This window comes from Otolemur garnettii, unplaced genomic scaffold (genome assembly GCF_000181295.1).
Source record: "Otolemur garnettii isolate 467f Iridium unplaced genomic scaffold, OtoGar3 scaffold00013, whole genome shotgun sequence".
Classification (NCBI taxonomy): domain Eukaryota; kingdom Metazoa; phylum Chordata; class Mammalia; order Primates; family Galagidae; genus Otolemur; species Otolemur garnettii.
This window is the reverse complement of record NW_003852408.1, coordinates 258753-273175: the sequence shown is the minus strand read 5'-3', so window position 1 is coordinate 273175 and position 14423 is coordinate 258753. Positions and strand designations below refer to the sequence as shown.

The 14423-nt window shown below is 39.0% G+C and overlaps 1 protein-coding gene across 2 annotated transcripts in view; it reads right to left on the bottom strand.

Annotated features, from left to right (window-relative positions):
• The window catches only part of USP40 (ubiquitin specific peptidase 40), an 80494-nt gene that overhangs the window by 35948 nt on the left and 30123 nt on the right, over nt 1-14423 (bottom strand). For both annotated transcript variants that reach the window (XM_023510390.1, XM_023510391.1), the window contains 6 exons: nt 12446-12617; nt 10251-10335; nt 9200-9270; nt 8175-8497; nt 5906-6026; nt 4928-4985 (listed from right to left, as the gene is read on the bottom strand). In XM_023510390.1, coding sequence (XP_023366158.1) covers nt 4928-4985; nt 5906-6026; nt 8175-8497; nt 9200-9270; nt 10251-10335; nt 12446-12617 — 830 coding nt within the window. The remainder of the gene's footprint in view (nt 1-4927; nt 4986-5905; nt 6027-8174; nt 8498-9199; nt 9271-10250; nt 10336-12445; nt 12618-14423) is intronic.

Below are 14423 nucleotides of genomic sequence, written 5' to 3'. Positions count from 1 at the left end.
TCTACAGTGTAGAAGCAAGCTACAGTCAACTAAAAAACCAGAACAGAAATGGAAAACAGCTCCCTATACACACACAACCAACACCCCCCAAACAAGTACACACACTTTTTCCTTTGCACAACGGTGCAAGACTGTACAAATACAAGCTGAAACTGCAAAGCAATCTTAATAATCAATGGGAAAAATTACAATTTTAATTTTTAAATTAAATTTAAATTAATTAAATTTAAATTAATTAAAATTAAATTAATTAAAATTAATTAAATTTAAATTAATTAAATTTAAAAAATTTTTGTCAAAACATTTAAAACTATTACACATGTTGGGAAAAGAAAAACTAGTAAAACTAGTATTTACATTGTAATTTAAAACACTGGAAATTGTAAAACACAAATGGCAAGTAGTTTAAACAGGGCTTGGTTTCTTCTCATTGTACAGTTTATGATATGGATCAGCTTCCAGTGATTTTTATTTTGTGCTTTGAATGAAGTAATTGGAAAACTCTCATGAAGTACTTGGAGAGTCCCTTTAAGGAGAAGTCTCTGCCAGCTTCACTTCTGCTGGGTGGCTTCATCCTTTCCATCACCACTATGCTCACTCGTGTTGTTAAGTCCATTTCTACCAAATTCCTCAGCTGCGTATCTACAGCCCCTCAAGTGGCAGCAGGGTCAATAATTCCCGAATCCCATACATCTTTGCCTCTTTGTGCACTTCCTTCTGTGTTGGTTAACTCTTTCAATTATCCATTCTGGTAAAACGTCACATGAGTTTACTGCTGGGAGAAAAGCAACACAGCTACACCTTCTGCTGCCTGTGCAGTGAGCTGCATATGCACTGACCAACCGCCAAGCACAGTGCTTGCGGGCTCTCCTGCTGTCCCTCTGTTACCTGTGTGGTGATCTGTACACTGCAGAGTCAGCGGCCAAGTTGGTACTGTGCTCAGTTACTCACAGTTAACACGATGGCTGTTGAACTCTGAACCATGTTATTGGGGGACTGCTGTTACAGAACTTAACTGTGCTAACTAAACCTTGTACGTATCAGAACTTCCTGGATTTAAAATATGTTGGGTGATTTTATGTTTATTAAATGGGTTAGTGCCAGCATGCACTATTTCTGAGGATATAGGTTTCTGCTTTGTGGGAAGGAACACACCAAGTTTTTAGTCCAAACAGAATTCTTACAAAGCAGGACATAAATCAGTGGCTGGTGGAGGGACGGCTGAACTTTCTGAATGGGGAAGAACAGCATGGGCCTTAGAAGTTCTAACTTTATTAGATCATAGAAGAATCTCTTTCTGTGATCCTGAGTTCAGTATCTTATACTACAGTAATATGAAGCTAGCATATAATTCTAACGTGAACTTCTTGTCAACTGAAACAGTTTATAAAAGGAGTTCTTCAGATTAAAAGGTGCTTTTTAAATACTGTCTCCTTATAATCTTCATTTTCATTCAACAGGCACTGAGTATCCTCTGTGCCAGGCACTGTCTAGAAACTGGTGATACAGCAATAAGCAAAGAAGTGTGGACCTGGTCCTCACAGAACCTTGTCTAATGGGGGCAGTAGTTATTAATGACACAAATAAAAAGGCAATACAGGGTGTAAGGAGAATACAACAGGCAGATAAACTGAGATTGTGTGGCCAGGAATGAAAGTAGAAATAACATTTCAGCTGAGACCAAATGAATAACTGAAGTCAACAGATAAAGACTGAAGGGAGGTTCGGCATGGTGGCTCATGCCTATAATCCCAGCACATTGGAAGGCTGAGTTACTAGGATCACTTGAAGCCAGGAGTTTGAGACCAGTCTGGGCAATATAGGGAGATCCCATCTCTAAAAAGATAAAAGAATTAGACAGGCATGGGGCAGGAGGACTGGACTGCTCGAGCCCAGGAGGATTGAATTGCTTGAGGTTGCGGTAAACTATGATGATGCCACTACAAGAGTGAAGCCCCGTCTCTCTAAAAAAAGAAAGTGCGTGAAGGGAATAGAGTTCAGAGAGAGTTCAAAGTACTAGGACTTGGGTGGAAGCCAGATTGTGTATCGAGACACTCAAAGAAGCCAGCATGGGAAGTATACCATGTATGAGCAGAAAAGTGGGTCCCAATGAGGTTATAGGTAGACAGGGGTCAGATAATGCAGATTCTTGTAGGTTAGTTTAAGGAATCAGCCTAAATGCAATGGAAAAGCAGTAGAGGACTTTGGGCATAGGGTCACAGGTACTGAAGAAGATCACCTGCTATATGAAGAATGGTTGGGAGGACAGCCAGAGTGGAAGAAGGGAGACTGGCTACAGGGGAAGATAGTGAACCACTCATTTTATAAAATCATAGGCTTTTAATGAACTTTACTGAATTATAATTTACTTGTAATAAAACAGATCTAGTTCATAGAGTCTGATAAATATAAACACCTGGAACCAAGGGCAAATTAATTGCATCACCCCCTAAAACTCCTGTGCCACTTTGTAGTTACCCCTCGATCTTGATCCACCTCCTATAAATGTAGCTGAGATTTCTTCCTCTGGAGTTTCGTACGTACAGCTCTTCTGCACCAACCCTCCTTCCCCTATAATAACTGAGGCTCATCCAGGTTTTGCTTGTGGTGGAACTAGCAGTTCACTGCTTTTCAGTGACAAATAGTGTCTCCTGTTTACATACACAACTTCTCATCCATTTACTTGCTCATGGGCATTTGAGTTGTGTCCAGTTGTGAGTCTCTTTGTAAGAGACTATGTTTTAACTTATCTTCGTAAGTATTTAGAAGTAGAACTGGTAAGTGAATGTTTAAATTTTTAAGAAAGAATAGAACTTTTCCAAAGTGACTGTAGAGTTTGATAATCCCCCCAGGTTATGGGAGCTCCAGCTGCTCCACGTCTTTACTAACTCTTGGCCAGTCAGTACTAGGGCATAGAAGCATGTCACTATGGCTTTGCGGGCCAGTGAGTCCGAGCATTTGTACTTGCTGGTCACTCACAGGTAGTTCTCATTTTGGAAAGTGTCTGTTTGGTCTTCCCAGTTCAGGCTGGGATGCTGGCTATTTGACTAGGTTTCACATATTTTCCTTTATAATGAAGTATGTAGCACTTTTTCTAAGATGAGTTTATAAACTTAATTGTCCAACCTTGTACTATCTTTCTGCATGCAAATACCTTGGCACCTTTATGCACCTATTTCTCGATTCTCTATTTAGTTTCACTGTAAATACTTTAGGCTTCTCTGCTGCACATTCTTCTTTAAACAGCCTTTTTAAAGTACAAAAACTATTCTTTGTTTACTAGCTGTGTAAAAACAGGTTGTAGGCCATGGTTTGCTGACCCCTGTCCTATGTGTCCACCTGTATGCTAGAACACAGCATCTAGAATAAGTTTGAAATCAGATAATGTAACTCTTGCAAATTTGGGGATTTTTTTCCCTCAGAATTATTATACCTTCTTTAGATTCTTTGCACGTCCATATAAATTTTATAAACAGCTTGTTAATTTCTAGAAAAAGGCTAGGATTTTGGGAATGCACTGAATCTATAAATCAATTTGGGGAGAATTATCCTCTTAACAATATTGCATCTTCTGATCCATGAACATGGTACATGGCTCCAATTACTCAAGGCTTTTTCAATATCTCATAGCAACGTTTTCTAGTTTTCAGTGCACAAGGTTTGCACATATTTTAAAAAATTTATCCCCAAGTATTTCATGATAATTTGTGCTACTAAGAATGTTTTATTAATTCTCATATCCTTTAGTTGCTGCTAGAGAATAAAAATAAAATAGATCTCTATGTATTGATTTTGAGTTCTTATGAAACTTGCACATGAGATACCAATTCAAATTTAGTAACACGGCTAAAGTCAAAAAGGCAATCACAAAGATTGGCAAGGATGTACAGAAACTGCGACCCTGACACACTGCTAGTGGGAATGGAAACAGGTCACCACTTTGGAAAACAGTATAGCAATATTTTACAAAGTTAAACATAAATTTGCCATATGACCCAGCAATTCCAAATCTTGTACATCTACCCAAGAGAAATGAAAACATATGTCCTCACAAAGTCTTTTATGCAAATGTTTATAGCAGCACTACTCATAAAGGTCTAAAAGTGGAAACAGTTCAAATGTCCATCAAGTCAAGCTTGTCCATGATAAACAAAATGTGATATATCCATACCATGGAATATGAGTCAACAAGAAAAAAGATTAGGCTGTTGATACAAGCTAAATCATAGTTGAACCTTAAAAACAGTACGTGAAGTGAAAGAAGCTCAGCACAAACACTACATATTGTATGGTTCCCTTTATAGGAAATGTTGAGAAAATCAAGTTTATAAAGACAAAAGTAAGTAGATTACTGGTTGTCAGAGGCCTGGAATACACATCGATCCAAGGATCTTTTCGGAGTGATGAAAGTGTTCTAAAATTGGACTGTGGTGGTGTTATATAATTCTATATACTGATAATCACTGAATTATACATTTAAATGAGTCAATTTTATGGTATGTTAAGTTATAACTTAATAAAGTGGTTTAAGAAAACCTAATGCTGATGATCAGTGAGTCTACAGTTATATTCAGTATGACAATTTATGTAAGTAGGAAAATATAATATATACACATACACATATGTATAAGCATGATATATTAATATATATTATGATATGAACACTTGGAACCACTAAACTCAAATCAGACATACTGGTTGCATCTGGGGAGAGAGAGGGAATAGGTCTGAGAAGGACACAAAGGACCTTATTTCAAAGTTTCAACCAAAAACAAACACATGCCAACATGTTAACATCTGTCCACTTTGCATGGGAGGTGCATGAGTTTTCCCTAAACTTTCTTTATACGTTCCCATATATTTTTTTTCAATTAAAACTCAAAACAAAATTAAACCAAGAACCAAAAAAGCAAATGTATATGATTACCTAGTTCTTTCATTAATTTTAATTTCTGTATGGCTTTAATTCGAATATCAAACACCACCTGAAATAGAAAAATAAACTAATGACCATGTATAAGTTGAAGCCAATGGAAAGAGACAAAAATGAAGATTATCAGTGTGTGCACAGATTATCTGAGATATTAATTACTTGAAATGTACTAGCTTTTGCCTGCTTGAAGAAAAAAATTTTTCCATCCCTAAAATTTTTTATAGACTCAAAACCAAAAACTTAGAATAGATCCTCATAGTTAAATTTTTACCAAATTGATTTTAATTGGGATAGAAAGGACACCTACAGAAAACTAAGGAAACAATTCTAGCTGGAAAGGGAATAAGCTGACAAACCACTAACTTTTCTGATGAGAGCAACCAAAATAAAAACCAGCATCACAGTCTCGAAATGAAACATGAAAGAGCAGCCGGCTGTGTGCAGAGCATAGGCTAGGAGCAGAGCCACCTAAGATAAAGTCAAAAACAAGAACCCTCAGCACAAAACCAAAATATGTATACTTTGCTTAAAAAACACAGAAAGGAGCCTTGAAAATGGCATTTTTAAGGAAGCCAGAGAATTTCATTTTCTGGGATTCCATGAACTAACAAAATAGGTAACGCCCTCATTCTAATTCCAGGCTTTGGAGGGGGAAAAAGCCATGTATTTTCCCGAAATACGCCAAAGACTAATAGAGATAAATAAGCAATAATCAAATGCTAAAAACAAAAAGTTGATATCTTTTATTGTTGTTGTAGTTTTTGGCCAGGGCCAGGTTTGAACCTGCCACCTCCGGTATATGGGGTCAGCACCCTCCTCCTAAAGCCACCGGCACTACCAGAAAAAGTTGATTTCTTAAGAGATTGGGAAGTCTATTGAGGTAACAGTTCTGAAATGTTAAGGTACTGTTTTCTAATTAAAGTTCTGTTAACTGAAACACCACCAGCTAAACTTTAATTGTAATCTACTCACTGTGTTAACAGTTGCTGATATTTTAACTTGTTTCTCTTCAGATTCTAACTGGCAGAAATTTTTAACTTGGAGCCAGTCCATTTCATTCATGCCAGTCCATTTCCCTTGTTTGGTCAACAAACTGTGGGTAAAAAGAAAAGATCGGAAAAGTAACAGGTTTTTAACACACCACTTCCAAAACTCTGCAGGGGTCCCTGAACCAGGCTAATTCAAGGTGACCAGGTTCCACTGAGATGTTTCTCTGAAAACTGGCTACCTATGGGTAATGCTGGAAAGCAGTCTATGGATTCTCATAACTCAGATATTTTTTGATTTGTAAGGATAATTTGTTGCCACATTTGTTGCAGAGAACTGCTGTAACTGAACAATCAGTTGTTGACTTCTGCCTGCATTCTACAATCCCTCAGGGAGCTTTAAAAGAGAATCTCCGCCAAAAGTCCACCCCATAGGATTCCAGTTTAGTTTAACAACAGGGTAGTGGTATATGGTTTACAGGCTGACACTGCACAAAGGTGCCACATCTAAGACATGTCATATGCATCATATACACTGTATATTTGTATTTCTCCTATAGAGTTTTGTTTTATGATAGCAACTAGGAGTATCCTATTCTAACAAAAATTTTCTGCAGATAGTAGTAAAGCGTCTTGACGCAGGGTGCCTCCCTTCTAACTCACACAGAAGCAGTGAGTGGGCCAGTAGAAGTCCTCTTGGGAGTGTCTATCAAGGCCCTAACACAATTCTACTGTTTATATCAGGTTATTCCACTCTGAGACATCTTAAGTTAGCAATCCTAAATAAAACAAAGTTGGAAGCACACGATCTTAGTGAAAAACAGGATGATGATATGACAGTGATTGCTGTCAGTTAAAATATTTAGCACTTTGCGCAAACACATTGTAAGCACTTAACTCTTTCAATCCTTTCAACTCAATGAAGTTGGTACTATCTCCATTTTACAGAAGAAACTGAACAGAGAAAGATAAAAAAAACTTGCCCATGGTCATACTGTTGGCAGGTGGCAAAGTTGGTAAACAAATCTAATCCCTGCCCTTGCTCCCTACATGGTCCTGCCTCACCCAGGAGCACACTCAGGCAGGCTGTAACATCAGCACAGATCACTACACAGCTGCCAAATATGGGTAGAGGGGAGAGCAGGATACAATTTATTTACAAAGTAATAATTATTTATTATGTTTTCAAAGAAAAAACTTTGAAAACAAAAAACCAATAATTTGAGTTCAGAAAAAAAGGAAAGCCCCCCCAGACTCTGACCATGCTCGCACTGCATGGTCATCATGGGTGCTGTCTGGGGTCTCTTCTATCTTCACGTCTGCATTTCCCAAGTCCCAGGAAATGTCTGTTACCTTCTGCAGAGGAATACACTACAATAAACTTTTTTATAAGTGGGGTGAAGAAAATACATGTCTGGGAAACTTTTGTCCAGAAAGGGTAATAGTGATGAATGTTACACAAAATAAGCACAGTGCATAGTGCTGGGCTCCTCGGGGCCACCTGCCACCAACACAGTCTGGAGAGACTTGCAGCACTGACAAAACAGGGCACTTGAAGTCTTCAGTTCATGGAACTGTGGGGGATACAGTGCATGACACACTGACTATGGAAATGTCCTGTCACAGACAGAGATGACAAGGCAGCGATGCAGCACTTCTGAGCTTCAATGAGAGTAAGGACTAAGGGGTGATTCCCAGGAAACTACCCTATTGGGCAGTGGAATCACTCAGCTCTTGAGGCACAGAAAAGATGATAAGGAAAAACTGAATTGTCTTACGGATCTCCAATAACAAAATACCAAGACACAATTTACCCATGATCTTAATAACAACCTCGAGAAAAGTTTCAGGAATTTTCTACATAAGAATGTGCCTTCAGTTATATAATTGGCACTGATATATATAATATACCTGATAGGAATTTAGAATTTGGAATTGGCACTGATATATATAATTTACCTGATAGGAATTTGCTTTCTTGCCAACTAATTTAGGCCAAATCCAGCCTATAAAACCAAAGACACCTAAACCATTTGTTCACCACATTTACCAAAACATCACTTCATGACTTTTTTTCTCTAAGTTGCATAACCTAAAACATTCTGATAGATAACATTTAAAACACAATGTCTAGAAATAAAAAAAACCCAACATTTTAACTCACCATCAAGATAAAGCTTTAGAGTTCTACTGGATGATACTGTAATTAAAATGACTTTTAAAAATTCTTTCTTTTTCTCTCTTTAATGAGTTACCTGTTATCAGCATTTCTAGAATCCTGAATTAAGACTGAGCTTCCATTTTTGAGACCTAGTTCTCTGAACGTCTTCTTCATATCTTCCTCGGGAAGGGTAGCCCAGCTGGCTTCCCCTGCACACTTGGCACTGTTTATGAAGATAACACCTGTGGGGGCTGTTAAGGCTGCGAGGACAGTGCCCACTTCTGCATTGGACGGAAAGACACAAGGAGATTCTACCACCTGCTGACACTTTTCTCCTCCACTGCTTGTGTCCAGACAAAGAACATTTAGAAGCAGAGGTTCGCAGTCAATACCAGTTTGAATCTGGACTCCACCAACCTGTAATCACACCAAGACACCCATTAGTAAGTTTATATTGGTCAACATTAAGTCAACACAATGACATAGTAAAGACTACTATCGTAGATCAATTCTCATTTTTTAAAAGTAAAATTAAATCTTCCCAAGTGTCTTTTAAGTATCAGAGGAACAACTTTAGATTTTTCTTTTGAAACTTCCTCTTACCCACTTTTTATTATTAAGGAGAGAAATTTGTACTAAAGGCAGAGACTGATGAGTTATCAGTGGTAGTGATGAAGCCAGATGGACCAAGGTCAGTCCACAGAGTGGCTGAGATGCTCCTCACCACCTTAAGATAGAAATTCACTCTTCACCTCCAAACCACCTCCATTCTCTACGTCAGTGCAGCTACTCAACCCGCTCCCTTCTGAATTCCCTCAGGCGCTGTACACAGACTCTACTCTAGCAGGCAGAGTGCTATTACTCACACTAGGAATTTCCGAAGGATTGACTGACTGACTTGTTTTCCTATCTAGCACCTGATGTCAGCCTGGCGTAACCGAGGTGCTCTATAAATCCCTCCTTAACAAACAACTAACACTGACTGGACCTAATGTTTATTGAACATTTCAGCAGTGTTCTATTATCTAATTGCCTTCACATATGCTGAATAAAATTGCCTTACAATGCCTTTTTAAAAATCCAAAATTATCATAAATATTTCTTCAGTAATTTTTTTACCTCCACCCCATTCCATACAAAGATATCTTCCCCATCAGCAATTTCAATTTCACACAGTGTCAGTTCATCTCCTAGAAAGATGAGATCACCAGTGAGACTATTTGTCATGATCATCAAAAACAATTTAGCTGAAGAAAAGCTGAGACATTTAAATATTTGCTTGAAAAAACATTCTTATTAAGGAAAATTAAGAAAAAAAGCTGTAATTATTTTTATTATATTGACTTTATTTTTATTGATTTATGTTTTTCTTTAAGGTATTGTCACATAAGTTTTGTGAGCACAGTGGTAGGACAAGGGTTGATACAAAGGCCAAATGTATTTGGGGTACATGATACTGTGCACAGGACTGAGGCTTGGGCACCACCCGGTCCGAGCCCCACCACTAATCACCTGCGTGTCCCTGTGGGTGTCAAGTCTCTCAGCTCCTGTTTCCTCATTTATGAAATGAGGATGAAAGAATTTCGTGACAATCGAATGAGATAATTCACATAAAACACTTACTAAAGTCCTTGGCATACTGAAGCCCAAGTTAAATGTCACTTCTGCTGCTACTATCATCATCGTTGTGTTCCTATTTAAAGGTGGTGACTATTATTAAACTTTTGAAGTACTTTTCAAAGTCTGAAGCTGAGAGCTGGGCAGAAAACCAAGTCATCTAAATCAGATTCAGATGGTTTTAAACTATTTCACTCAACAATTTGTAGTAATAGAAAAAAAATTCTAAAGCCTTTAAAGAAATATTCAGTAGGGAAGTCACTTTAATTTCAGAAAATATAAAATGTTTTGTTACAAAAAATTCCTATACTAGGTGTTCATAAAGTTTGTGTGCAATTTACTATGTTAAACTATTTTAAATTGCACATGAACTTTATGTCCACCCTATTTTATATAAATTGGATAGATTAATTTTGAAAGTGATAGTGTGAAGACAATCTATGGCGAAGAATGCAGCAGGTGGGGGAAGTACTGGCCAAGGGCAGAAAGGCACAGACAAGCCCCACAAAACGTAAAAGTGTAAAGCCAACTGCAGTGTTCATCTTTATCTTACCTTCAAGTGTCTGGTAAATGTGAAGTCCTGCAGGCACCAGCTTTGCAATGCTAAGAACCATGTCTCCTTCCCAAAATTCTAGCAGCTAACGAATATTAAAAGAAAGAGAATAGTGAAAAGTAACATATGTACAAATATGTACATCAGTAGACACACCGCACCTTCTCAGGTTAAGTAAGAACAGCATTGTGCCAGTTCACACATACAGATGAAACGGGGCAAGCAGATGCACACTCCCACCCCAACAGCAAAGATTTGGAAGAAATCACTAGTTAAATCAGTCAAATACAAAATTGACTAATCTCAACCATTACTGACTGATGACAACACAAGGAGCGCGATTACGTCAAGAGTTCTACTCAATTCAAGGGAAGATCACCGTAGCAGAAAGCAAACTGATCAGCCAGCATAGGAACTTTTCCCCAAAAGAACAAAACTTATTTGTTAGTCAGTACCATTCAGGGCAAAACAACACTGAGTCCAGCACACACTATTATTCTAGTTTCCTTGAAAGGAACATTAATTTGAAAATGTATTAAGTGGCATTACTGGTTTACTTAATAGATTATCAGAGATTTTTTCCTTAAGTTTTCAGATCTGAGACTCTAGACACTGTGGTAACCTCACCAAAATGTCACCCATAAAGGTCACAACCAGTCTTTGTCTATAATACCAATTTGTTTTTATTTCACATTAATACAAAGGTACAAATGATTACTTTGCATTATTTGCATTTGTTAGGTGAAGTTCAAGTTGTAGTTGAGCCCTTCGCTCAGGGGGTAGCTGTAGACCCTTCCGTTGTGCACGTTAGGTGAGCTCACCAATCCCCCTCTTCTTCCCCCTCCAGTGAAATCTCATGTTTATAAGTGATCAGTTTGTTGTATCAGTTTTGTAGCCGCTTGCCAGTGGCTTACTTGTAAGGTAATAGTAGGGATGTACGCTTAAAAGACCAAAAAGCAGACTGCAGTGTATCTAAACAGGGGTCCTCAAACTTTTTAAACAGGGGGCCAGTTCACTGTCCCTCAGACTGTTGGAGGGCCGGACTTCAGGCCCCAGGACGAGTCAGCTGCTAAGTAGGACAGGCAGTGGCAGCAAAAACACCTGGTGGGCTGGATAGATGTCCTTGGTGGGCCACATGTGGCCCACGGGCTATAGTTTGAGGATGCCTGACGAAAGCATAGGCAGTAAGAACTTTTCCATCTGAAACGTCACCCTAGATAGGTTCAGATCCTCAAGTCTGCCGATAGCAAAAGTGTCAGAATTAGCTCAGAAATAAACTTTTTTTAATGAACAGTTCAGAAATATTAGGCAACTTGAGAAATCCTGACACTGATCCAGCATTTAAATAACATTCAAATCAGCTAAAAAATAAACGTTTGTTTTTCTTAGAAGAAAATCAGAAGAAAGCTAATACTTTTGGTGAGTGATACAGTTTTTCAGAAAATCCATTTAAATTACTTCGGGTGGGGGGAGCTTACATTTTCTATCTCCCCTTCCTTGGTCAGGAAGTAGAGTGACTCACAGGAAAGGAGCCTGGATAGACAGTGGGGAGGCCAGGGCTGGAGTCCTAGTTCTACCATGACTTGATTTTTGACCATGGCAAGACATTAGATCTCTTTAAATCTCAGTTATCTCATCTTCAAAATGGGACTGGCACACCCCACCAAGGTTAAAGAACCAAATAGCACAGTTTATATGAAAGTGCTGTAAGTGACATAAAGGGCACCGCTGTTGCTATCATCACCGTTAGAACCCAGCTGGGTAGATTATTTTGGAAACAATGAAGAATCTTATTAATAAATTCTACCTTGTTTAGGGGGCACAAAATTAATTGCTTTTATTTGTTTTGAAGTTCTGTTTTAAGCAAGACGCTCACCTTTATCTTCTCATCACCTTTGAAAAGTACTTCTCATTTACATTCCAAAAAAAGAGAAATCTGTATTTATACTCTTTCTCCCCACAAATAAAATGTACCAGGCCTGATTCCACCTGAAAAGCTGCTGGTAGGAGCAGGGCGGAAAAGCCTCTCAAAACGACTTATAAGAAGGGAGAATGTCTGGGCCAGCCCTCTGTGACATGGAGGATTGTAAGATTTTTCCTAAGCAGCTTTGAAAAATAAAGTTGTATCATAAACAGGATAAAATGCTCGAAATGGCCCTTATTGTCTAAATTCAGAGTAAATAAGGCTCGATTACCTGAAATACTGATTGTCGGAGATCTCCTAAAGTTTTCCTTTTATCAAAGGTCAGATCCCACACGCATTCTGTTTGAGAGGCTGCTGGATGCAGAGCCCCATTGAAGAAATGATACTGAGGGCCCAGGTGGAGATGCAATTCAACATGATTGTTCACAGAATCACATTCTGCCCTTTAAAGAGGCATGAAAAAATACATAAATACAATGTTTTTACATGACACTGTTTCATCTCAAATCAAAAATATTAGATATATAATACAAAGAAGGCCTCCATTCCACCTAAGGAAATAACATCTTTTTCTTTTATGTGCCAAATGATTCACTTTAGTTTTTCAGTAAATATCAAAAATCCAGCTCCATTACCATGAATCCCAAGGCAAAATTGTTTTAACACAGCTTGTGCAATGCTAAAATCACATCTCTCCAATCATGTGAACTCTTTCGTTTTTAGTTTTTATTTGCTTTAGACACAAAGTCTCTAAAAACAGAGTGAGCTATGAGTGTAGTGGCACAATCACAGCTCACTGCAGCCTCGAACTCCTGGGCTGACACGATCCTTCTGCCTCCGCCTCCCTAGTGGCTGGGACTATAGTTGCGTGCCACCACATCCAGCTAATTTTTAAAGAATTTAGTAGAGATAAGATGTCATTATGTTGCCCAGGCTGGTCTCTACTCCTGGTCTCCCCCCTTGACTTCTAAAATGCTGGGATTATAGGTTTAGCCACCACAGTCAGCCACTAAAAGTCTTCTAATTCTGAGGTTATAATTATGAGCAAAATGCTAGAAACCTGCTTATTAGATTGTGGTAAGAGGTAGGTTTACCAACTTCTATGTCATCTGTTATCCTTACTCCCATTAGACTCCGCAGATTCTCCCATAATATATGTGAAGTTGCTAGCATGATCTTCCTGTGTCTACATTCCCCAGGTTAAATGCCTGCAGCAGAAACCTGGTGTTGGCTGTCAGCTGACTCAGCATGGGGCCAAACATACCACCCTAGGTGGAGTCCAATCAACACAGAGCTGGAATAAGGCTTAGCACCATGACTCAGGCACATCAGACACGATTCTATCAATGTGGTCAGAGAACACGACTACACTGAAGAGTTGGGGCTGGCTGGCTAACACCCGTCATGTTGTGTGTATGTGTGTTTCATTCAATACCAACTGCTGGTGCAGGTTATGTTTTGCGCTTAAGATACTCCACTGTTAGGTTTTTATCTTTTTAGTATCCTGGTTTCTGTTCCTTTGATCTTAGCATGTTATTCATTACATTTGCCAGTTTTTTCCCCAGCTCTAAGACAGTGATAAAAATGTTGAAGCCATCCCTGCTATGTAAACAGTCCTACCCTCATACCTGTTGAACCTGTGGAAGCACAAAGAGTCAGTTCTTCACGGTCCAAAGTCAGGTAGAATATTGAGATCATCAAGTTCTCACACAGCATTCCTTTAAGAATCCATTGTAGGCTTTTGCCCAAGATTAACATTGGACCCAACAGTCTGTAGAGTCCATATTTCTTTTCTTTTGAAAATCTGCCCCCTCTGGTCTTTTGTCACCACCTGCCAGTCCTCCACAACCACTTAAATAGGAGGGGTCATTTTATTGGCAGGTTCTCTCTGTAACCAAGGCAATGATATGGCCAGACCAGGATGCAACTCATTCAATCCAGCTGTGTGCTCATGTTTCTCTCTTCTCCTTAGGCTTCCTACTTAGCCACGGCCATTTTCTACGCCATCTTTAGCCCAGGGGTCCTCAAACTTTTTAAACAGGGGGCCAGTTCACTGTTCCTCAGACTGTTGGAGGGTGGGACTACAGGCCCTGGGACGAGTCGGCTGCTAAGCAGGACAGGCAGCAGCGGCAAAAACACCTGGCAGGCCGGATAAATGTCCTAGGTGGGCCACATGTGGCCCGTGGGCTGTAGTTTGAGGACACCTGCTAGCCACCCTCACGGATAAGGATAATTTCAAAGTAAAAGAT